Here is a 24882-nt window from a genome sequence, read left to right on the forward strand (position 1 = left end):
GATGGCTTTTTAACATGTTTATTAATTATAGTAGATTACATTAGAATTATGTACAAAAATAGTGTACTTACGACACTTATGTATAACCCAACTGATTGCTTGAAACATTGAATTTTTTGAGTAATTTTGTCTTTTTAATAAACATTAGTGCTGATTCAAACTGTTTTTCCACTTCATCCAAGAGCTTTCAGTTCTTCTGATACAGTCATTTTTGAAGTAATACATTCTTCCAGTGCCACTTGATTGAGGTGCGTCTACTACACAGACTATGTGCTCCAAAGGCACTATGAAAGAATCTTCTCTTTCAGGCCAATAAAATGATGCAGCTGGTCCTGAAGGATGTAGAAATAGAATTTCTGCATCTTCTTCATCATTGAATATTGTTTTTACCAGTCCAAAGTACCAGTTACCATCTTAATTTGCAGCTACATAGCTATTTATGGATGGTTCAACACGAACCCAATCAGAAGAAGAATGGAAAGAAAAGACTAAGGAGGGTTTTACACTATCTGTAGTCCTTCTAATTTCAAAGTTGTTTGTTGGAAGTGGTTTGAAGTTATGAAAACTTCTTGTTCCAGGAATGGTTTGGGTTGCTGAAAAACGTTTTTCTGGTTTTAACCATAGCAAATCAGTTTATTTTTTGTCAATAAAGTGAAAATGAATGTTTTCAATATTTTTTTCACAAAACTTGTACACATCGATTGCTGTCATTATTTGTTCTTCGTCTGAAAGCTGTAGACTGGCTTTCCTTAAAATTCTTTTAATAGTTCTTCCTAGGCCATCACAAATTGACTTCCCATGACTTGTTGCAAAAAAAGAGTGTTGGGCCTTCAAATTAAAGACTCTCAAGTGTTCAGTCAAATTTTTAAAACTGTTTCTATTTTTGTACTGCCCAGCACAACCATCTGTAAAGTAGTGAACTGAGTCTATATCAGTATGATGTAATGACAGCCACTTTGTAATTTCTTTTTGTACAAAGTTAACAAAACCAGTGTCATGTTCTTGGTCATCACTAATAAAACAGTGGCTGGAAACAAAAACATTGTTTTCCTTATTTCTTAGAAAAACTCCAACTGGGTGTAGAGTACAACCACCTCTATTCCAGTGGTAACTTTGGATCTCATTTTGTATAACAAAGGAATAATTTTCACTGAAATCCATCACAGTAATTGCTGTTTTGGGTGGTGGGTCTTCTTTCAATCTTTTAAAGGCCGCTGATTGGGATTTTGCTATAAACAAGTGTGGGGTGAGCTTTTCCAACGACCTAACCAATAAAGAAATGTAGTCTTCAACACTGATAGACTGTTTGATCATTTCTGCCCTGTCTGTGTTAACCCACTGACTGATTACAATTTCTTCTCCTAAATCATAATCTTCACTTAGTTTTTCAGTTAAGTACTCAGTTAGTGCAGTATTTGCAGGACAGCTGTCGCAATGATAAAGCATGCAGTTTTGGTTTTCCGTGTTGCACACAAGCATCTTAATTAGGTCTTTATAAGATTCCTCAATTTTCACAGCATCCAGTAATAGTTTAACATTCTGGTGGATACCGCATACACATACAGTGTGTGTGCCTGCAGCACCAGCAAGGATACACCATTTAGGTCTCAAGAAACAAAATTTTGAAAATCCTACTTCTACCTCAGGATTCTCCCATTTGAAAGAATAATAGAGTTCTCTCAAGTTACACAAAATGAGTCTTTCTTGCATGTACACATTTTTTTGAACACTTGCTTTGTCTTTTGTTCCAGGTTGCACTCTGGAACTTTCATCCTTTTCATAAAAATCTGTTACAAGTCTTACTGTATTTTCAGAAAGAATTTTACCTTTTTTTTGGACCAGGAGTTTCCAAAATACCCTTTTCAGATTTTAGCTTTCTAGCTTGTCGCACCATGTACTCACATTAAATTCTTTCATCATTTTATTTTGACTCCAAGAATCTGGAGCCAAGGTCAGAATCTGGATTTTTCTAGACCTCCCAAGAGATGAAATCTTCTCTTTCATAAGGGAAATCATTACATCAAAATCCTTTGCTATCTCAACCACACTTGTATCTTCTTCGTCATCATCAGAACTTGGTGCATCATATTTTAAGGCTTTTGAAACCGCCTTTTTTGCAGTCTTTTCAATACTGCTAACCTTCCTTTTAAAATAAGACCCTTTACTTTGTTCTGACAAGCCATGAAGCTTTATCAGTGGTAAACCTAAATTATCAAGAGCAATGTTTGTTTGTACGAGGGACTCATTTCTGGATTCCAATGATTCTAATTCAACCATGACTTCATCATCTGTTTCACTTTCATTGATTTCAACTATTAATTTTTCCGCACAAAAGTTACGGCATGTTGAGCAAAGCTTTTGTCCAGGTTTTATGCTAATATTTTTTGTTAGTAACTGTTTAGAAAGATCCAAGCCTACACTTCTCAACGATTTTTTGATGGGCTTTTTGTGTTTTTTTAGTGGGTCTACACATGTTGTTTGATACTTTTCAAAAACATTTAAAAAGTAGTAGCTGTGGTGTAAACATATATTCTTAAATTCACACAGATTAATTCCAGATTGTAAGTGGATCAAATATTTTTCTTCCTTACTCAATTCAGATACCGGTTGTAACTTTTTTGAAGGTGTGTAAGTTGTTTGGAAACAGTCAGATTTTTTAAATAACCCTACGCTACAGGTTTGAATATCTGACATACTGATTTCACTTTTGGTCTGATTACTGTTCTGGTTACTTTTATAGGATATTGGAAAAGCATCTCTGTAAACTAAGTAACAGTACTTACTGAAAGTTCGAATAAACTTAGTAAAATACTATCCAAGCACTATTTAACACTGTAATAATTTTTTACTTCAAAACACAGGAGTAACAAAACAAAATCCAACTGTCCATTGTTACTCCAAGAAGACAAAAACTTATTTTCGGTGTCTAAGTCACTTGGTACTTTTTATTTTTAAAATATAATTAATATTATTTTAAAAATTAGATAATATTAAACAGGTTAAAAAGCCAACATAATTTTTCTTTTATCTAATAGCCTATACAATTATGAATATTTTAAAACAAATTTGAGCTTTCTATCAGGTCTGAGACTCTAGATATTGCAGTTTTTGTAAAACTAATCATCTGTTAGCTAAAAAAAAAAATAATAAAAAAAAAAACATTAAAAACTTGTAAATTTTTTTTTCATTTGGAAGATTTTAATATATCTTTATGGTAATTTTTTTTAACATTTAGACATAATACACAAACTTTTTCCAAAATTTCATACTGATATCTTGAGTATTCTTTAATATACAAATTTTTTTAGTTGTGAGGACATGTTTAAGTTATGATTTCCGACTGCTGAAACATCGCCAAATCTAAAAACTTTAAAAATTTATAAAAGAAACTATAAGAGATAGAGCAAAAAAATTTTACAAGTGCTTTCAGTATGATAAAAGAAGTAATTGTACCAAGTTTCATCAAAATCTGACATGGTTGGTGTCAAGGCCTGGGTCACTTGACATAGAATGACCCAATGACATTTTTATTTTTCATGTGCCAAAATGTTTGACGAACTTTGATGAGGTAATAGATTCTTTTGCAGAAAGGAAAGCACACTGTGTAAAGCTGTAACAAGAAGAGAGAGAAAAAAATGCTGGGACCTAAGGATTGAAGGAATGTGTACCGTCTTCCTTGTCTCTTGTCTTTACTGGTTTTATGTTTCCTATGATTAATTTTAACCCACGCAAAAGAGAAAGTTGTCTGTTAATAGGAATAAAGAGTGCAAATTTTCTCAAGAGTTCTTATTCTTCCCGTCACAAATAATCCCACCCAGTATTAAAAGTGATTTTTTTAAGGGGTAGGATGTCAGACTAGCCAGCTCGGAGTAGGAGAGGCACCACAGGACATATTAATTTCCACTGTCCTGAATATAGATATGTTGGCTTCCATAGCAAAATATACGCATTTGAATTCCACAGAGCAAAATACAGTGAAGTGCGCTAGAAAAATGTTGGGTGAAGAGTTGTGGTACTGCATGTAGGCACACTTAAGACCAAATAACATGCCTTACATTTCCTCAGACATATATATTTTATATATATCAAACTCTTCAGAAAGATGTGCACTACAAATTGAACATTTTTGAAAAATCGATTTTTTTTTTTTAGGTTTTAGACATCCTATCCAAACACTCATATGGGGGGAGGCGAGGGGTGGGGGCAGGTGGGGGGGGGGGGGGGGGGGGGCGTTGGAAATATTAAATATTGTAAATCTGTGGCTGACCATTTTTATTTAGCTCGTCCAGTAAATATTCTGAACATCAAAGTTTCTTACATCCAAAAAAGAATGGATAATGTTTTCTTTTTCCCCAAGTAGTTTTGTGTAGTATTTATGTGAGCAAGTACAGGGCCTTGCAAAAGAGGCCGCTGAACAGTCTTGCAGGTTTTGGAGGTCACCCACTGCTGCATTACATTGAAGTTTGGCCTTCTTTTTCTGTCATTTATCAGTTTTGGGATGTTTCTTCATTTACTCTAGTTGTAGCCTTAACAGGCTTCTTTTTCTGTCATTTATCAGTTTTGGGATGTTTCTTCATTGACTCTAGTTGTAGCCTTAACAGGCTGCAACTAGAGTAAATGAAGAAACATCCCAAAACTGATAAATGACAGAAAAAGAAGGCCAAACTTCAATGTTAAAAACCAGAATCAGACACCTTAAACAGAATAAGAGTCCAGGTGAAGATGGAATGCAGGCTGAAATGATCCTGGCAGGAGGAGAGAAACTTGCAGAAAAAATACACCGACTGATATGGGCAATATGGACCAAAGAAGAACTACCAGGAGAATGGAAAACAGCTCTGATTTGTCCAATACATAAGAAGGGCAACAAACTGAAATGTGACAACTATCGTGGAATCGCCCTGCTTAACATCTGCTATAAGATCCTGTCCAATTGCCTCATACATAGAATTCAGCCAGTGGCAGAATCGGTCATTGGGGAGTACCAGGGAGGTTTGCGGCCAGGACAGTTAACAGTAGATCACATCTTCAGTCTCCGGCAGCTCACTGAGAAACTGGGTGAATATGGTAAAGATTTGCATATTTTATTCGTTGATTTTAAGAAGGCCTATGATTGCATACTGTTTAAGGGAGTTTGGCATAGCAGAGAAACTCATCAATCTGATAAAGATCTGGCTGAATGAAACACATGCAAAGGTGAAGATGGGAAATCGCGTAACTGAGGAATTTGAAATTTTGACAGGACTCAGGCAAGGAGATGGGTTGTCCCCTATCCTGTTCAACTTTGCCCTCAAGGAGATCGTACGTGAGACCTTCCAAGAGAATGAAGGGATTGAAATCGAAGGAAAGAGACTGGCATACTTAGCCTATGCAGACGACATCTGTTTACTCTCTAGGTTGGAAGAGGAGGTGGAGCAAATGACCAAAGCACTAAAGGAGGCTGGCAGCAAATTTGGGCTAAACATAAATGAAGCTAAGACAGAGTACCTCATTATGACACGTGGTCATTGTCAGACTGCTGATCATCTACAATCACTGCAGGTTGGGGACCATTCCTACAAGAGAGTGCAAGAATTCAAATACCTAGGGGCACTTTTCACTGAGAACTCGTCATGTGAAGCAGAGATCAATTCCAGAATACAAGCAGGAAACCGATCTTACCACAGCCTAGCACAACTGCTTCGGTCCAAATCTCTCTCCAGACAGTTCAAGATCTGACTGTACAAAACCCTGATCCAGCCTGTTGTTCTATACGCCTGTGAGACATGGAGTATCTGGAAACAGGACTTCCATAAGCTCCTTGTTTTTGAGAGAAAAGTGCTTCGGAAGATCTTCGGTCTGGTTCTGGATGCAGATACAGGGGAATGGAGGATCATATACAACCAAGAGCTTGAGGAACTATACCAGCAGCCCAACATAGCAGGAACTGTCAAAGCCAAACGAATGCAGTGGGCCGGCCATGTGGCCCGGATGGAGGATCACAGATGGCCTCGGATGCTCCTGGATTTCACACCTACAGGAAAGAGACCGCCAGGGAGACCCAAGAAGCATTGGAGGAATGGACTCCATGAAGATTTAAAACAAATGTCAATAGATGTGGACGAATGGCGGATAGCAGCAACGGACAGAATACAGTGGAGGAGGAAACTTGTAGATGCGTGCGGTCCACTGGGCCTGATCATGTAGTAGTAGTAGTAGTAGTAGTAGTAGTTGCCTTAACAGCCCAGTACTGATAGCTCTGAAAAAGAGGTTGAGTTCCAAAATGTGAAGTAATGTTGTATGTGTTATCCCTCTCATGAAAAATCCAAGTTTTAGACCTTCTCCCCCTTGGGTGTTAGTCATTTTGAAAAAATCCCCTAGATGGCACTTTTTCAGATGTTCCTCAATAGCTTAGTTCCACTGCATTTTAGATAAAAATATGCCATTATCAGTTTTAATGAGTGTTAAATTTCCTGTGAGATACATGCATAATAGAGACCTTGAAAATCTGCAAAAATTGAAGAAATTGCAAAAAGCTAGAGATGTCAGTGGTTTCACCTTTAATAACTTTTTTGTGCAGTTTTGTGCATTACACCCAATGGCTAGAGGATTTAATTTCTTTTAAGATTCACATGAAATATTTGTAATTACTCCCTATATACACCCAGAAATGTTGCATTAACAATCTTAGTGAAAGTGGACTCGAAACTGAAAATACTATTCTCAGTCAAAAATAGTATTCCTGAATGTAATTTCATCTTTAAGCCAGGATGTATGCAATATATACGTGTACTTCATGAGATTACTGTAATTTCTGGTGAAGGCATTCGCAAATTGACAAAGTCTTCATTTTACTCAGCCTCCACACCTTTACCAAATGATAATGATATGGGGAACAGCAAAGTTAATGTGATAGATGGTGGTTAACTCCTACACAGAGTTCACTCAAAATGGAGCAAATGTTTCTCTGCTGTTTTTAAAAGATTGATGACCAACATACACTGATCCCATGGTCAAAATTCTGTGGTAGTCTTTGTTTGGTATCCAGCAGCAAAAAATACAAGGAGCACAGAAAGCTCTGAAAGAGCTCTTGTTCCAGGCTACAACCTTGTGCAAAAGTTCTTTTTGTGGTGCCATGCTTTTGCAGATTCCAAAGGATAAATTGATATTGAAGGAAGAAACAAATCCCATTGCATCTCATCACTTCAGAAGTAATTTCAGCAATCTCAAATTGTCACCAAGCAGGTAATAAAAGATCAGGAGTGTCAAATGTGAAACTTTCATTGTCACTGTCATAAGAGGAGACTTTGATCTTTTGGTTTTGGTGATGGCTTTAATGCTGGAAAGTGTGTTCTTTTACAGATCTGGAATGGGTAACACGTGAAATGTGCTGTATTCCAAAACAGCCTTCAAAAATAAAGGTAATGTCTTAAAACATTATATATCTACAAGCAATAAGTGGTTGTGATATCACTTCTGCTCTGTTTGGTCAGGGGAAATCAGATTTTTGCACCACACTTGAGAATGATGCTTTCCACTGAAAAAAACACTTCTATTTTCAAAGAACCAATTGCAGAAACAGAAAATTGTGGAAGTAACTGAAAATTCCTTGTTGCACTTTATAGAGGTACCTCAAACACTTCTAAAAATGGGTTGTGATATCTTCACTCTTCTAAAGCTGCTACAGACACCAATTTTGATTTGGCATACCTACCTCCAGCAAGGGATGCAGTTTAATATCATGCATGTAGTACTTATCTGCAAGTACAAACATGTATGGGGTTTGAAAAAGACACCCTTAAGTGGGGCTGGAAGAAGGATTTTGGTGGTCTAACTTCATCCCAATGAATAAAAAGCAGCTCCACAGCCATTGTTGTTGTTGTGGTCTTCAGTCCTGAGATTGGTTTCATGCAGCTCTCCATGCTACTCTATCCTGTGCAAGCTTCTTCATCTCCCAGTACCTACTGCAACCTACATCCTTCTGAATCTGCTTAGTGTATTCATCTCTTGGTCTCCCTCTACGATTTTTACCCTCCACGCTGCCCTCCAATGCTAAATTTGTGATCCCTTAATGCCTCAAAACATGTCCTACCAACCGATGGCTTCTTCTATTCAAGTTGTGCCACAAACTTCTCTTCTCCCCAATCCTATTCAATAGCTCCTCATTAGTTACGTGATCTACCCACCTTATCTTCACATTCTTCTGTAGCACCACATTTCGAAAGCTTCTATTCTCTTCTTGTCCAAACTAGTTATCGTCCATGTTTCACTTCCATACATGGCTACACTCCATACAAATACTTTCAAAAACGACTTCCTGACACTTAAATCTATACTGGATGTTAACAAATTTCTCTTCTTGAGAAACGCTTACCTTGCCATTGCCAGTCTACATTTTATATCCTCTCTACTTCGACCATCATCGGTTATTTTACTCCCTAAATAGCAAAACTCCTTTACTACTTTAAGTGTCTCATTTCCTAATCTAATTCCCTCAGCATCACCCGACTTAATGTGACTACATTCCATTATCCTCGTTTTGCTTTTGTTGATGTTCATCTTATATCCTCCTTTCAAGACACTGTCCATTCCGTTCAACTGCTCTTCATAGTCCTTTGCTGTCTCTGACAGAATTACAATGTCATCGGCGAACCTCAAAGTTTTTACTTCTTCTCCATGAATTTTAATACCTACTCCGAATTTTTCTTTTGTTTCCTTTACTGCTTGCCCAATATACAGATTGAATAACATCAGGGAGAGGCTACAACCCTGTCTCACTCCTTCCGCAACCACTGCTTCCCTTTCATGCCCCTCGACTCTTATAACTGCCATCTGGTTTCTGTACAAATTGTAAATAGCCTTTCGCTCCCTGTATTTTACCCCTGCCACCTTCAGAATTTGAAAGAGAGTATTCCAGTCAACATTGTCAAAAGCTTTCTCTAAGTCTACAAATGCTAGAAATGTAGGTTTGCCTTTTCTTAATCTTTCTTCTAAGATAAGTCGTAAGGTCAGTATTGCCTCACGTGTTCCGTTGCTGACCATAATTTCATGCCAGTGTAAAAAGACTTTTGGTGACAAATGCAGCTGCAGAAATAGTAGGATGTCAGTACTTCATTGTATGTGTTCACTGTGAATTCAAATCATCAGTAATGTGCTGGAGGTTGAATTCAGCATGGAAGACGATGAGTTAGATGATCCACTGCCTTGGTAGAAATTAGGAATTTCACACACTAATCATGTCTGATGGAAAACAACAGGAATTGATGAATTTTAAACTTAAAATTCTGTAAATACCATTAAAATAAAACTTAAGATCTATTTTTAAACTTTATTTTGTTGAAATATAGTTATACGTAAAATTAGTTTTTTTTCGTTTTCAAAAATAAATATTCCCAAGAAACTACATTAATCTCATGAACTACATGTGTAAGTTGCATACATAATGACTTAAAGATGATATACATTCAGGAGTCCTTTTTTTTACTGAGGATGGTGTTTTGTTTGAAGTCCACTTTCATTACAACTGTTAATGCAACATTTCTTGGCATGTATAGGGAGTAATTAAAAATATTTTCCATGAATCTTGAAGGAAATAAATCCTCTACAACACAGGGTATTGTGTATTCTGCACAAAACTTAAAAAAGAGGTTATTAAGGGGAAAGCACTGATATCTTTAACATTTTAAGATTTCTTGACATTTTTGCATATTGTCATAGCCTCATAATTCAGCAGCTGTTACACATTTTCCATGTTACACAAGAATCTTGAAAGAAATTAAATGCTCTATAAAATCGATAATACCATATTTTCCCCTCAAATGCAGAGGATGTGAGCTACTGAGGGAAAACTGAAAAAAGTACCAGTTCTTACACGTTTTTTCAAGACGGCAGATAATGCACAAGTAGAGAGGAGGTCTACAACTATGATTTTTTATGAGAGGATAATACATATAACAGACATGAAAATCAAAGTTACTCCACCTTTTGCAGTCCAAATCTCTACCGTGTTATAACATGTAAAGTGCAAAATAGTCTCAGAACTCATTTGATATACAGTCATAAGCCACACAAAAAATTACTTACTGCTTAAATGGCATTCATGGTTCAAATGGCTCTGAGCACTATGGGACTTAACATCTGAGGTCATCAGTCCCCTAGAACTTAGAACTACTTAAACCTAACTAACCTAAGGACATCACACACATCCATGCCCGAAGCAGGATTCGAACCTGCGACCGTAGCGGTTGCGCGGTACCAGACTGAAGCACCTAGAACCGCTTGGCCACACCGGCTGACGGCATTCATGAAAAAAATATTTTTACAAGTATGTTACCATTAAAACTGTATTATTACAGTGTTAAACATTTGAAGTATGCCCATAAAGGTTTCTCATTAACACAAAAGATGGCAATCAAAGGTGTGAGCAACACTAACACTGGTTGCCAGTAATAAATATTTTTTTATACTTATCAAAATTTCATCTGAACTGGAACTGTAACTTGATGGAAATTCTCATAACTGCGATTAACAAATATTTGTTGAATATGTGAGTGTGCTTCAGGTGTTCCTGAGCTATCTGCCATTTTACAGCACTGCGTGACTATCTATGGTCTGAAAATATTTCCAGATGGTAGACTTTAAAACTGCGCTATGTCATTTTCTACCATCTGTTGCAGAACGACTTTTTTTCAATGTTAAGAAACTCATAGAATGAGAAACTCAGTTTCAGTTTCAGTTTCAAAAAAATCGTGGCTTGTGACTATATATCTCTGATGCATCAATTACCTAAGGTGTAATAAAAGAAAATTCAGTTACAATTTTTTCCAAAATGCTCTGTAGTCTTGTGGTAAAAATAAATTATGCAACAATATGACTGTCTAACAAACATTTCAGGTATTCGATTCTCTCTTGGAGTATCTCCTGATGAAGTTGAAGCTTTGGCTATGATAATGACATTCAAGTGTGCAACTGTGCAGGTTCCTTTTGGAGGAGGCAAAGGTGGAATTAAAATGAATCCAAAGTGTTATACTAAACTTGAAATTGAAAAGATTACTAGGCGATATGCACTTGAACTGATGAAGAGAAAGTTTTTAGGTAAGGAACAACCATATTTAGCATTACTTTTAAAAACCTTACAGATAGAAGATAAAAAGTTGGAATCTCTGTATAAAACAGGAAATGTCCTGACTGACAGAAATAGAACATTTGAAGAGGGTGTTGATCTTATACAGTAACCTTCATTTAAGAAGGGGTTTTTCAAAATTCCACTCCTAAGGGGTGAAATAGGTGATGAATGGTTTTCTGAAAGTATTTCGCTATTATGGCAACTTTGAAGCTAGAACAATGATAATTTGTATTTGGTTTCCTGGTAAAATTAAGAAAATACGTGTTTCATCATTTTTGGAAATTCGGTCTCTAAGAGGGTGTGGTACTTGTGATTTTTTTAAAATAAATCATTATCAAAGAACTGCTAAGCATTTTTAAGCAGTATTATGAAAAGGTAAGTTGCCACTCACCATATAGCGGAGATGCTGAGTCACAGATAGGCACAACAAAAAGACTGTCACAAATAAAGCTTTTGGCCTGTAAGACCTTCATCAAAAATAGACAACTGCATGAGTGTGGCTTCAGTTGCTTGAGACTGCAGTCGTGAGTTGCATTTGTGTCAGTATGAGTGTCTGTCATCTATTTCTGACGAAGGCCTTACTGGCCCAAAGCTTTACTCATGACAGTCTTTTCGCTGTGCCTGTCTGTTACTCAGCATCTCTGCTATATGGTGAGTGACAAATTTCCTTTTCATAATATTGTTGCATTCCAGCCTGGTTTTCCATTGTTTAATTTAAGTATTTTTAAAATTACATAAATGAAAACTGGTACTTTACATCTCAGTTTGAAACTAAAAAAAAAAAAAAAAAAAAAAAAAAAAAAAAAAAAAAAAAAAAAAAAAAAAAAAGTCTTTCAATGTTTACGGAAATTCAACCCCTAAGAGGGTAAAATAGGGGATGAAAACTTTTATGAAAATATTTCATTATGAAAGCAGAATGGCTTGTTGGTCAGAAGTATATTTAGAAGAGATCATGCTTTTATGTACTTAATAAATGTGAAAAGTGTCGACAGTGTTGCAGTTTGTGAACTAAATCAAAGAAAGCTATTTAACAGTCACTGTGACAAATTGGCTTTGTCGGAAAAAAATAAAATAAAAAGAAATGCATCTATAATTAATTTTTCAGTAGGCCTAATATATGTTTATAAAATTATTTTTGTTGATATTTCAATGGAAACTAATCATTACTGATGACAAAATAGATACAACATGTAAATGCAAATCCCTGTACTGGAATATCCATTTGAGATAAGGGAATTCAGTACTGGTTGTAAGACTGGTGCTAATAACTATAGGACCACTTACCCGATTTATCTCTTTCTTTTTTTAACTCACTATATTAAATTAGGCATGTTGGAACCCTTTAATTATGCAAAGACTGGTAGCCATGTAAATGGTCACCAACCCTTTTATAGGGTGTAGAGTTACCCTTGAACACTGAAAAATTGTGCAGACCATACAGCATTCACGAGTGAAGTGGCAGGAACTGAGCTAGTTGGAGATAATTAGTATTTTATGTTACATGACACAAAACTCTATTTCCTTTGACTCCTTCTTTTATTCTCAGTAGAGGAAAGGCTGAAATACTTAAGTTCGAACAGATGCGAGCAGTCCATACCAAGTATATTACCATATACTTTAAAAAACTTGACACAACGAAGGAAAGAGAACTTTCATTGTTGTAGATGCCGGCGAAAGAAACAATTTACATAATGGCGAGGAAGAAAATGGCAGCCACTCATACCATTTGCCCATGGTTCAGCTTGTCACACATCAAAGAAGCAGGCTCCTATATTACAATCAATAAAGAAAAATTTTCCTCAAGGTAAAATATGTGATATCTGATAATCCACTCTGCTGCCTGATGATGGGCCCAAATCCAAAACTGGTTTTGGAGAAATAAGTTGTTCATACAGAAATAGAGTGGTAGGTTGCACTTTTCTTTCTGAAAGATGTTTCCAGAAACTGCTAGATGGTCTTAATGCATCATGGATTAAATAAAAAGTTGTAAATGTTGAATACAGCATTTACAAAGCATAATGTAATGATGGGAAATTAAGCGTTTTCCAGCTTGTTGACATTATTTATTTTCATATCTGTTTACATGTTGTAATAAATAATGGAAAATAATTCAACAGCAGCTACTAAATACATTGTCCTTCTTTATTACAAATGCTACTAGTCTGTGGATAAAAAATAACTAGCCATGTCATAAACAGAAACATTTTTGAATAAAATGTTTTCAGTTTTCATTTTGCATCAATTGAAATGGAAGTCTCACGCTTTCAACAGCATTCGCCACTGGTGTCCTTGGGCGTTAAAAGTTCAGACTTATGCAGTAGGCAAGGCATCTGCCTTATATATGTAAATCAGCACTGTCTAGAATATTCCAGAAGTAGTCCAAATTAATGTGTGCACAGGAAAGTGAGCCACGCACCCCACCACTGCACTGGTCTGCTGTGAATGTTGTGAGGGATCGGCACCGTATTCAGAACTTCTACTTATGCCACCCTGTAATTGTTAAGCATTTTTTTTCCCTTTTCATTTTGTGACCAAAACCTACCACTCCACTCTACTAGTGGTGTACCCCTGTTGCTGTTGAAATTATTACACCATAACCTGATCTCAGCTTCTCATTTTATGGTATAATCCTAATATGTAGTTGCCTGATCTAAGATTCTAATCTCTTCAAATACTATTCTGTGTCCGTTTCTTAGCCAATTTCTCTGATGGTCAACTTGGCTGGTTCTCTTTGTTTTATGTGGTGCCTGTGTTCAGCGTATTGATCAGTGACTGTATGGATGGTTTGTCTCTTGTAAATATTGTCACATGTAGGGGCAAAGGCATGTGTCTGCATGTATGTAAGTGTATTTGTGCATTTTTCTCCAGCTCATCAAAGGATAAATCCAAAAGCTAGTAAATTTTCCTCCTTTTGTGTGTGGCTACTGACAACTCAAAGCTTCTACTTTTCGGTAAGTAGTCTCCTTTAACAGCAAAGTATTTTTTACGTTCCACAAGAACTTTCCTTTGACATCAGTATTATATATTATAGATACATGAGGGAGGATCAGAAAGTATTGCACAATAATTTTGTTCTACCCTGGTATTACAGCTGAAATGTTGAAATTTCATGATGATATATCATAGTTTGAAGTTTGTCGTGCAGAGGCTATTTTGTTTTCCTGTGTGCTCTAGTGAGAGAAGCCTGAACTATGAAACAAGCATGCTGTGCATGTTTTTCATCAAGTTCTGAAGAGCAGTGAAGTGTAGTTTGATATTTGCTGGCCAAAGTATATAAACCATGTGAAATTCACAGAAATGTGCGTGGCATGTATGGGGATGACTGTATGGACTGCAGCAATTCTCCAGGTGGTGTGTATTCTTCCAAGGGTGTCATGTGAACCTTAGTGATTTGCCACAGTGCTGGTGAGTGGTAACAGTTGCAACCCCTCAGACTGTTGGAGCCATTGAGACAGCAATTTTGAATGACCACTGTGTAGAAGTGCAAACCTTATCACTGCAGTTCAACATTACCCATGGTGTGGGTTTCAATATTGTACCTGACTAACTGAAATTGTGCTCGCTGGTTGCCTAAGAACCTGACAGACAACCACAAAGGCTAGTGAATTATGACAAGCTGGGATCACTTCACGTGTTTAGCCATAGATGGGCATGACTTTCTGAAAGAAATCATCACTGGTGATGAGTTGTTGGCATACCACTAAGTGCGCAAAACCAAGCAGGCTTCTACAGAGTGGAAACATGCTGGTTCCCCAGTATGAATAAAATTCAGTGTGACTCGGCCTACTGGGGAAGTGCTTGTGACAGTGTTCTAGGACATGCATGGTGTGCTGTTGGTGGACTTTGCTGAAAACAGGACCACTGTGAATGCTGCAGCCAACATTAAAACTTTGGTTGAGCTGGGTGGTGTCCTTCGTGACAGATGCCACAACATTAATGCTGCCGGTGTCCAGATCTTCATGACAATGCTCACCCACATGTTGCTGCTCCTGTTTGGGGAAAAAATCACCAAATTTTGGTGGGAGTTGCTCCAGCATTCAACATACTGTCTGGACCTTGGCACCACTGAACTTCCATCTGTTAGGTCGCATGAAGAAATTTCTAGCTCAACACTGTGACAGATATGGAGGTGAAATCAGCAGTCTGCAGATGGCTATACTCCAACCAAATGGAATTCTGTGAACAAGGCATATTGATACTGGTACCACAATGGAAGAAATGTGTTGAGAACATTGGTGACTTTATAGAAAAGTTAGTAAAATATGTAAGTTAATTTTAGATTTTTTTGTTTTGTTACCTATTAAACAATTTGGTCATAAAATATTGCGTGTTACTTTCTGATCTTCCCTCAGACACACACACACACACACACACACACACACACACACACACATACACACATCAGGTGATTTTATCCACTGTGTACAAACTCGAGAGATTGATCAATGAGAGGATATGGAACAAAAAAGGTTCAATGACCTTATGTCCAGAAATGTATGGTTTCCATGCTAGAGACCCTTTATTCAATCATACCTTGCTACAGAGACTGAAGTTTAATATGCACTGTATCATCTAGCCACAGTTACAGTATGCATGGTTTCCTCCTAGAGGGTGGTACTGTTCCTTACACATCACGTCCTAGCACCCTCTCCTGCCATAATAAATGGTAATGTTGTGTCCAGTTCACTTCTCTTGGTGACTTGCCTTGTAGTGGATGTGATATAGCATTGTACACAATGGTTCTGTACTCAAATCAACAGCTTGCTGATGTGGTGTGCATTATGGAAAGAAAAAAAAAATGGCAATGGGCAGTGGGCAACAAGGTTGTATCAGGAGACCTATCCCTGCTGACAACAACCACAGTGTTCAATGTCTGCAAAAGTCTTTCGCATTTTGTCTGAGACAGGGTTGTTTCAGAAAGCAGGAAATCATTAAGGATGTACCTGAAATGTTCAGACACCGGACTTGGAGAAAAATATGATTGACACTGTAGAAGGTCACCACTGTGTCAGTACCAGGCAGTTGGCCCACCAGTACAGGATAAGCCAGACGATCATGCAGAACATTCTCCATGACAATTGTTACTACCCTTATCACTTAACAGTGTGTGCAGGGCTTGCCAGCGACAGACTTTCCACATCGGGAGCAGTTTTGTCACTGTTTTCTTCACCAGGGAACCACGATACCAAGGATTTGTGTTATCCATCATATTCCCAGATGAGGCAATCTTTATGTGGATTGGTATCTTCAACTTTCATAATGGTCATCTGTGGGATAGTATGCAGAACCCCAATGGTACAGTGACAGTGAACCATCAGCATCAGTGCAGCTGGAATGTGTGGGATGGGATAACTGGCGACTGTATTTTGGAATCAGTCTTGCTTCCACATAGCCTAACAGGCCAGAACTATTAGTGTTTCTTGTGGTTTACTTTACCTTCCCTGCTGGAAGAAGTGCCATTGATAATTCAAAGGGTTATGGGCTGCTACATGATGGTACTCCAGCCCACTTCACCGTTAATGTCCGTGCGCATCTCAATCATGTGATGAGGGGTCCAGTTGCATGGCCTACTCATTCACCAGATCTCAAGCCATGCAATTTCTAGTTATGGAGCCATCTCAAAAGTATGGTGTATGCAGAGTCCATTCCAGATGTGGAGACACTGGAGCACCATATTCATACTTTTGAGTGCTTTTGACACTGTACAAAATTATCCGGATCTCCTAGGAGGTAAGGATTAATCAAGCACAATATAATTAATAATGATGTTATTAATACAAATGTAATAGAGTCCTTGAAAGTAAAGTATGGGTGAAATGGGATTTTTTCAATATCTCCATTTAGGCCTAAGGGGTTATTAGACCCTGTTTGGTGAAGGAAGAGTAAATGAATTGCTGCCATTGCGGCAATAATAAACGGTAGTACAAAATGGAATGTAAAGAATCGATTTAATGTTGCGTTATCAACAGCAAATCCTCCTCATACTCATTGGACTAAATCTGTTTCTAAATATGGAATTGCTGATAATAAATTAGTAATTACTGTCGCACCTCAGAATAATATTTGACCTCAAGGTAAAACGTATCCTATAAATGCAGTTGCTATAACTAAGAATAGGATTACTGTACCAATTATTCAGGTGGCACGGACATGCTTACATTGAGGCACGTGGAAATCATTTTCAACACATACTGGAACATCGGCTGCATGGTACAGAGCATATTAGACCACAATCTCTGTAACAATGTATGATTGAATAAATAGTCTCTTAGCTTGTAAAGCATGCATTTCTGGAATAAGTTCATTAGAAATTATGGTGATCCAGAAGAAAGCTATCAGAGTAATGGCTAAGGTAGATAATAGAACACATTGTAAACCATTGTTCATTAAATATAGAATTTTAACAGTAATTAATTTATATATTCTTGACAGTGTTAACTACATACTTGCTGAACTACCTAATTTAAGTGTAACAAATGAAAGGCATGGCTACTATACAAGAACGTGTACTTCTCTGCTGTTGCCACAAAATAGATTAGCTAAAACTAACAATAGTCATAAGTATATGGCAGTTAAAATATATAACAAATTGTCTAAAAATGGGTCAATCAAGCCTGACAAATTATTCAAAGATAATGTTCATAACTTCTTGTTAACTAATCCATTCTATTCATTAGAAGAATTTTTAGAAATGCCCAATATCAACTTAAATATGTAAAAATTTATTTTGTAAAATTAATAGGTTAAGTGAACTGACGAAGTCTATTGCATGTAACAATGCTGAATGACTAATAAAGAATCTGAATCTGAGACTTTTTTTGTTCCAAGTATCCTCTCAATGATCAATGCCTAGAGTTTGTATACAGTGGAAGAAATGAAGCACCCCCCCCCCCCCCCCCCCCCCTCCCCACACACACACATCTGATATCTGTACAAATGTTTAGAATTATGTATAAAAATCGAGGTAAATCAGTCAAGATTGTTTTTCGAGATTTTTACTAATAATACCTCTGCCTGTCTGAATGCTTATTAGAATATATTTGTAAAAATATGAAGTAAATTGGTCAAGAACATTTTGAGATTTTTGATAAAAACATTAAACAACAAATTGTCCTTATATAGTAGCATAGATTATTGTGCTTTTATTTCTATTAATTTGATATGTGTAGTCATGCTTGGGTACTAACAACTACACTATTGCATGACCATAACAAAAACTAGAATAAACTTGTATTGTGTAAAATCTGTAAAATATCTGAAATTGTGGATATTAGGAGCATTGTAAATATTTTCATTGTACTCATGATTTTTTAGTATAGAGTACGAGCACACTGTGAAACTAGATAACAATGTATTATGTTGATTTCTGATGGTAGATCTATTCCTATCAATTTAAGTTACTAAAGAAAATGCACTACAGTAGTACCACATGATCCTCATACATTATTGCATTTACTCATTATGTTAATGATTTCAGAACCAGGTGTGTATGTGCCAGCACCAGATGTAAATACTGGTTCCAGAGAAATGTCATGGATAGCAGATACATATATCAAGTCATTAGGTAAGGTGAAATTATTGCTCCACAAAAACTGGCTATCCTTTTGTAGTGCTATTGTATTGCTTGAACTCATAAAAAGATACTTGCATTAAAATACAGACAGAGTACATGACTGTTGCTAATTACTTTCTGATGAAAGGGAAGTTCCTACATGAAAAGTATAATGATCTGTCAAGAATTAAATTTTATATCATTCATTTTAGTATGAGTGAGAGGAGAATAAAAAAAAAAGACGTATCACTTCTGTAACAGGAACTTTTGCTATATGAGCTTTAAGCTGTAGCTGACTCCTTTTGTAAGGAAGATAGAACAACAAAAAAAAAACTAAAAGGTATCATATGAACCTAAAATGGTCACAGTTATAAGACAAACCAACTATTTTGTAGAAGCTTACTTATTATTTTTTTTTTGTAGCAAATTCTGAGTACAAATAGTTTTACTGATTTCAAATGTATCATCCTGCATCATAAATGTTGACACAACCTTTTGTGAACTTTCACTTGTTTATTCATTTAACCCATTGGATCATATTAAGGACATTGTTCTTGATGGTATCGGATATTTTACTCAAATCTAGTGTTTGCAGGGGAAAGTATTCTGTTTAAATATATATATGCTACAAATTCATATAATCATTTGTTAAATGCAGTCAGTCATACTGTAGATATGCTCCAACAGATCTTTCAAATACCTGAAAAAGTTAATTCTGGCAAACTAAGGACCATGTCGAAATGACTATTTAGTTCTCTTCATCTTCCTTCAAAACTGTTTCATTTTCTCAGAATGAACTCTTTTTCCTGTCACCTGACCCACTTATTTTTCTTTTTGTTTTAGCTTCCTCAAGACATTTGAATTACTTTACATCTAGTCTGAATTTGTCTCTGTTGAATCAAGTCTCCTGTTCAATCTGAGTTTCCTCTAAATCCTTTTTTGTCTTGCCTCCCCACCCATTTTCTTTGTCTGTTTTCCACATATTTTCCTGATCTCATCAGTTATTTTAGGGCAGAACGAGTGTATTTTCCTATTTGGTCTCGTAAGCCAAAGCCATCTTTATTCTTGATTGGACCTAATATTTTTTGCAGTATTCTTCTTTCTTTCCCAAAACTTCTGACACCCTTTTTCAGTCATGTAAAAGTAATATTTCTGAACCAGAAGGGACTTGTGGTTTTACAACTGTATTATAATGTCTTAATTTAACATATGTACAAAAACATTTTTTTCTGTACAAATTTCTAACTTCTGTATGCGAGGAGTAATGAAAAAGTAAAGGAGTTTTTGTTATTCTTCAAGAGTCTTTATTTATTCATCAACTTTGCCTGTTCAAAATAATCCCATTCAGATATAACACACTTCTGCCAGCACTTCTTCCAATCTTGGTAGCACTTCTGGGACTTACAGTTCATTATGGTTTTCAGCTCCTTCAGCAATTCTGTTTTTATCCCATCAGTGCTGACAAAAAGATGGCCTTTCAAGGTTCTCTTCAGCCTAAGGAATAGAAGGGAGACATAGGGGGCCACGTCTGGTGAATATGATGGCTGATGCAACGTAACAGCTTTGTGTTTTGCCAAAACATGAGGAACAAGCTTTGAGGTATGAGAAGGAGCATTATCATGATACATTTTTCATGAGTAGTTTTGCCAGAATTCTGCATACAACAAATGATTATATGAATTTGTAGTATACATACATTTAAACAGAATAATTTTCCCTACAAACACTATATTTGAGTAAAATGGCTGACACCATTTAATACAATGAGCTTAATATGATCAGATGGGTTAAATTAGTAAACAACTGAAAGTTTACAAAAGGTGGTGTCAACATTTATGATGCAACATGATACATTTGAAATTGCATAACTTGCAAGTAGTATTCATTATTGACTGTAAGACCAGGAACTCATGAGGCACTATCTGATTGTAATCGAAGAAAACAGCGAGAAGAACCTTCACATTTGATTCAATGTGTCGAATTGATTTTTCAGGCAGTTTCTGTTGGGATGATTGGACCTTGATTTCGATGTCATACCCATATACCCATGTTTTGTCATCTGTTGTAACCTCCTTTGGAAGTTCTGGATCATTGTTGACTTCATTCAGCAATTCCTGAGCGATGTATGTGCGGCATTTTTTCTGGTCAAACTTCAACCGTTTCAGGACAAACTTTGCTGTTTTGTGTTTCATGTCCAAAACTATTTGAAAAAATTGCTTCTCATGAGCCAAAGGATATGCCAACATCAACAACAACCTCTCTGATGATTATTTGGTTATTTTCCAGAACCATTTTCATTCCTCCTACATTGTTGTCAGTAATTGATGTCCTATGGTGTCCAGGCGGTTTTCTTCAATGTTTCCTCGCACCTCTTTGAAACGTTTATACCAATCATGACCTTTTGTCTTACTCATAGTAGATTCACCAAAACCCACAGTCAGCATTTTGAAAGTGTTGCTCCACTTTAATCTATTTTTCAAGCACAGCAAACTATCCAAACCATCTTTTTCGAAAGACAAAATTTGCCGAGCACTGAAAAAGACATATAAGCTTTTCGATTGTCAACAATAAACTGCTGAAAAAGCAAACATGCTTCAGGAACATGTGTACCAACAAGATAAAAAAATTGAAAATGGGATTATAAAGCCCACGAAGTTAAAAAATTCCTGCTACTTTTTTGTCAAACTTTGTATGTTTTTTAAAAAATTTTCAGTCCTAATTGAAACTGCTTCTTTTTCACTTTTTGTGTTTATACTTTCACCCAAATATTTAATGTTGGCTGGTTGACTTATTTGGTTTTCTAAATTTGTGATGAGTTACTTTTCATTTGTCATATCTTCTGGCGTTTCAAATGATATTTGTAGACGGGCCTTCTCAGCTATTTCCTTGGGAAGTTATAGTCTCTTCTTTGCATTCTCTGTAGTTCCATCTATTATTATGAAATCATCTGCGAAGACTAAACCATTTATTGCTTCTTTTGATCTTCCCATCTTTATGTACTTATCAACCTTTTGTTTTTCTTCCTATATTTTGCATTTTGTTATAACCTTTTCCAGCACACAATTGTATAATAATCCTAACAAATTGTCTCCTTGTCTGTTTCCTAGTACTGTCTGGAAGGGACTACATGTTGTTCCAAGAAATTTAGCTTGAGATACTGTGTTTGCAAGAGTCTATTTACTTATTTCCAGAGTTTTTGTATCTGCTGCAGATTCCTTAAGGTTTTGAGGAGGGAGTCACTGTCAGTTGAATCACATGCCTTTATAAAATCAACAAATTAAGCCCTATCCTTTTATTTGATGTTTTCATATACATTATTACTTACTGTATATTTCATATTTTATAGCAGTTTGGTGAGCAATTTTATTACCATGATGACTGTACCATGGCCAGAATCAGAAATTTGTTTTATTTATGTACACATGTAAATAATTAATTTATGTATATGAGACATGCACAAGTAATGTAATTGAAACACATACACAGTGTTAATCATAATTTACAACCACTAGTACAAACTTATTACATTATTCTTCAAAATTCTTTAACGCAATGGCACTTTCGCATAAGGAAGGCATGTAATTTTATTCTCAATGAACGTGATTTCATACTGCTGGAGATTTTATACATTTTTCTCTTTCAATCTGGGCATAAAGTTTTAAACTGTGAGAGGGAAATAATTTTTTCTTGTCTCTGGTGTCATACATAAAGTGAAAGTGGTTTCCTATGCCAAATTCTTAATTGTTATATATAAATATGAGCTGTTATATTTAAAATATTTGAATGCCTAGATAGTAGTTGGAGTGAATCCATTGTCTTAAACTTCATATTTCTGATTAGTGGTTACCCATGGCTTCACTTGCACATCATTAATTTTGTTATGCTAAGTGACAGTGAGTAAGTAAACTACTGTTCCATTAAGTTTTGGGTGTGCAGCCGCAAGAACTCTCCTTCTTCTTCTAATATTTTGGCTGTATAACATTCACCCATCTTCAGAGTGAGCCAAAAGACTGCCGCTCAAGTGCTCGCTTCGTCCCTTTATACTCGTGTACTGTGCAACTGTGCATGCGGCCACAGATGCAAATGCACCAGAGACATTGGTCGGTGGGGGAGACATGCATAAAGCGTGAGTTACATCTATGACTCCTCATTCGATCTGTGTTGGCATGTCGATATATCATTGTGAGCTGCATTGTGGCAATATCTTTGTGAGTTTATTACACCAAGTGCCGGATTCAATGATTTATCAAGTTTGAAATCACTATCTCTATTAATTAAATTCGACGTCAAGTGAATCTCAATTGCCTCCTTCACTATCGAGTCCCAAAAAGATGATGTAGTTGCCAGAGTTTCGACGTAGTCATACAACATACTGTGACCAGTGTCAATACAATGCTCTGCCACTGCCGACTTATTAGGTTTAAAAGTCATTTGTACCTCCAGTGTTCTGTACATCTTTCTTGGACAGTACGAGTTGTTTATCCAATGTAAGACAGGCCACATTCACATGGAATTTTGTAAACTCCAGATTTTTGGAGCAGCAAGTCATCTTTGACGGAGCCCACAAGTGCAGCCGTCTTGAGTGGAGAACGAAAAATCATTTTTACTTTGTGTCTGCTGAGAATACGTGCTATTTTTGATGAGAGGTTACCCACATGTGGCAGGAAGGCCATAGATTTAAAGGTTTCTTCATCTTCTGCTCTCTTTGTGCCCTCTTTCGGTTTCAGTTTCAGTGCCTTCTGTATTCGCTGTGGAGAGTACCCATTGTCTTCAAATACTCTTTGTAAGTGGGAAAGTTCTTCTTGCAGACTGCTTTCATCAGAAATTATATGCGCTCTATGGGTCAAAGTTTGGAGAACACTCATTGTCTGGGCAGGATGGTGGCAGCTATTAGCACATAAATAAAAATCCATGTGCGTTGGCTTCCGATACACTTACATGTCCCAAAGTGCCATCTTCTCTGTGCCGAACCAGAACATCCAAGAATGGAAGGCATCCCTCCTTTTCAATTTCCATTGTGAACTTTATTCAATCATGGAGGGAGTTCAGATGTCTTAAGAAGTCTTGCAAGTTGTCTTCACCATGGGACCAAACTACAAAGGTATCATCAACATACCTCCAGAATACCGTGGGTTTCAGGTCAGCAGATTCAAGCGCCTTCTCCTCGATGTCTTCCATAAATAAATTGACCACCAAAGGGGATAAGGGACTACCCATGGCGACTCCGTCTGTCTGTTCAAAAAATTAATTGTTAAATAGGAAGTATGTAGAGGTCAGAACATGTTTGAATAAAAATAGGTCAGAGAGCCTATGTTACTCACTATGGGGCAGAGAGGAATATCTTTCTTGTGGACCTTTGGTAGTCCATAAAATCTAGGAGGCACTGCACCACTTGGCTTCAATCTCTGAACAACTTCTGGTGGGAAGGAAGAATCAATCAGAAGCGAAGCAGTTTTCTTTGCCACTTGATTAGTGAGATCCCTGCTGATTTTCCGGTACATACTGTCACTCAATAAATTGTACATTTTATCATGGTATTCATTGAGACAATAAAACGGTAGCATTACATTTATCCACAGGGAGTACCACCGTCTGAGTATCCTGGTGAAGCTTCCGTAATGCAGCCCTCTCTGCCACAGATAAATTGCTCCTTAGTGGGCGAGCCTTCGTAATTGAACAACATGTTTCACGTCTTATTTACACTGCTGAATCTGAGGGAAGTGGCCAAACAGCTTCTTCAATGGCGCTGATAAACGAAGGTAATGGCAGAACCTGTGGCGAGGCTGCAAAATTCAGTCCCTTACTCAAAATCATCATTGTAGCATCGTCCAGATCTCTACCTGTCATATTAATTGTTAAGGAGAGGATCTACTTTACTCGTCGAAAATTAGACCTTGTTTCTGTACCTGAAGATGTCAGTGGTGATACCCTATGATTCTTAGAACTGGATTGTTGGTACAACTTGGGCCAAATCAGACTAGATTCGTCTGTGGCAGAGAAGGCTGCACTACGGAAGCTTTGCCAGGATACTCAGGTGGTGGTACTCCCAGTGGATAAAGGTAATGCTACCATTTTATTGTCTTGGGACGAATACCATGATAAAATGTACAGTTTATTGAGTGACAGCATGTACCGGAAGATCAGCAGGGATACCACTAATCGAGTGGCGAACAAAACTGCTTCGCTTCTGAATGATTTTTCCTTCCCACCAGAAGTTGTTCGGAGA

At 36.8% G+C, this 24882-nt stretch overlaps 1 protein-coding gene across 1 annotated transcript in view; it reads left to right on the forward strand.

Moving 5' to 3' along the window:
* LOC124594763 (glutamate dehydrogenase 2, mitochondrial-like) overlaps window positions 1-24882 on the forward strand; it is a 72840-nt gene that overhangs the window by 15604 nt on the left and 32354 nt on the right. Inside the window, exons 2-3 of the mRNA XM_047133153.1 lie at window positions 10873-11073; window positions 18582-18668. Of these exons, the coding sequence (XP_046989109.1) occupies window positions 10873-11073; window positions 18582-18668 (288 nt within the window). The remainder of the gene's footprint in view (window positions 1-10872; window positions 11074-18581; window positions 18669-24882) is intronic.

This window comes from Schistocerca americana, chromosome 1, assembly GCF_021461395.2.
Source record: "Schistocerca americana isolate TAMUIC-IGC-003095 chromosome 1, iqSchAmer2.1, whole genome shotgun sequence".
Taxonomy (NCBI): Eukaryota; Metazoa; Arthropoda; class Insecta; order Orthoptera; family Acrididae; genus Schistocerca; species Schistocerca americana.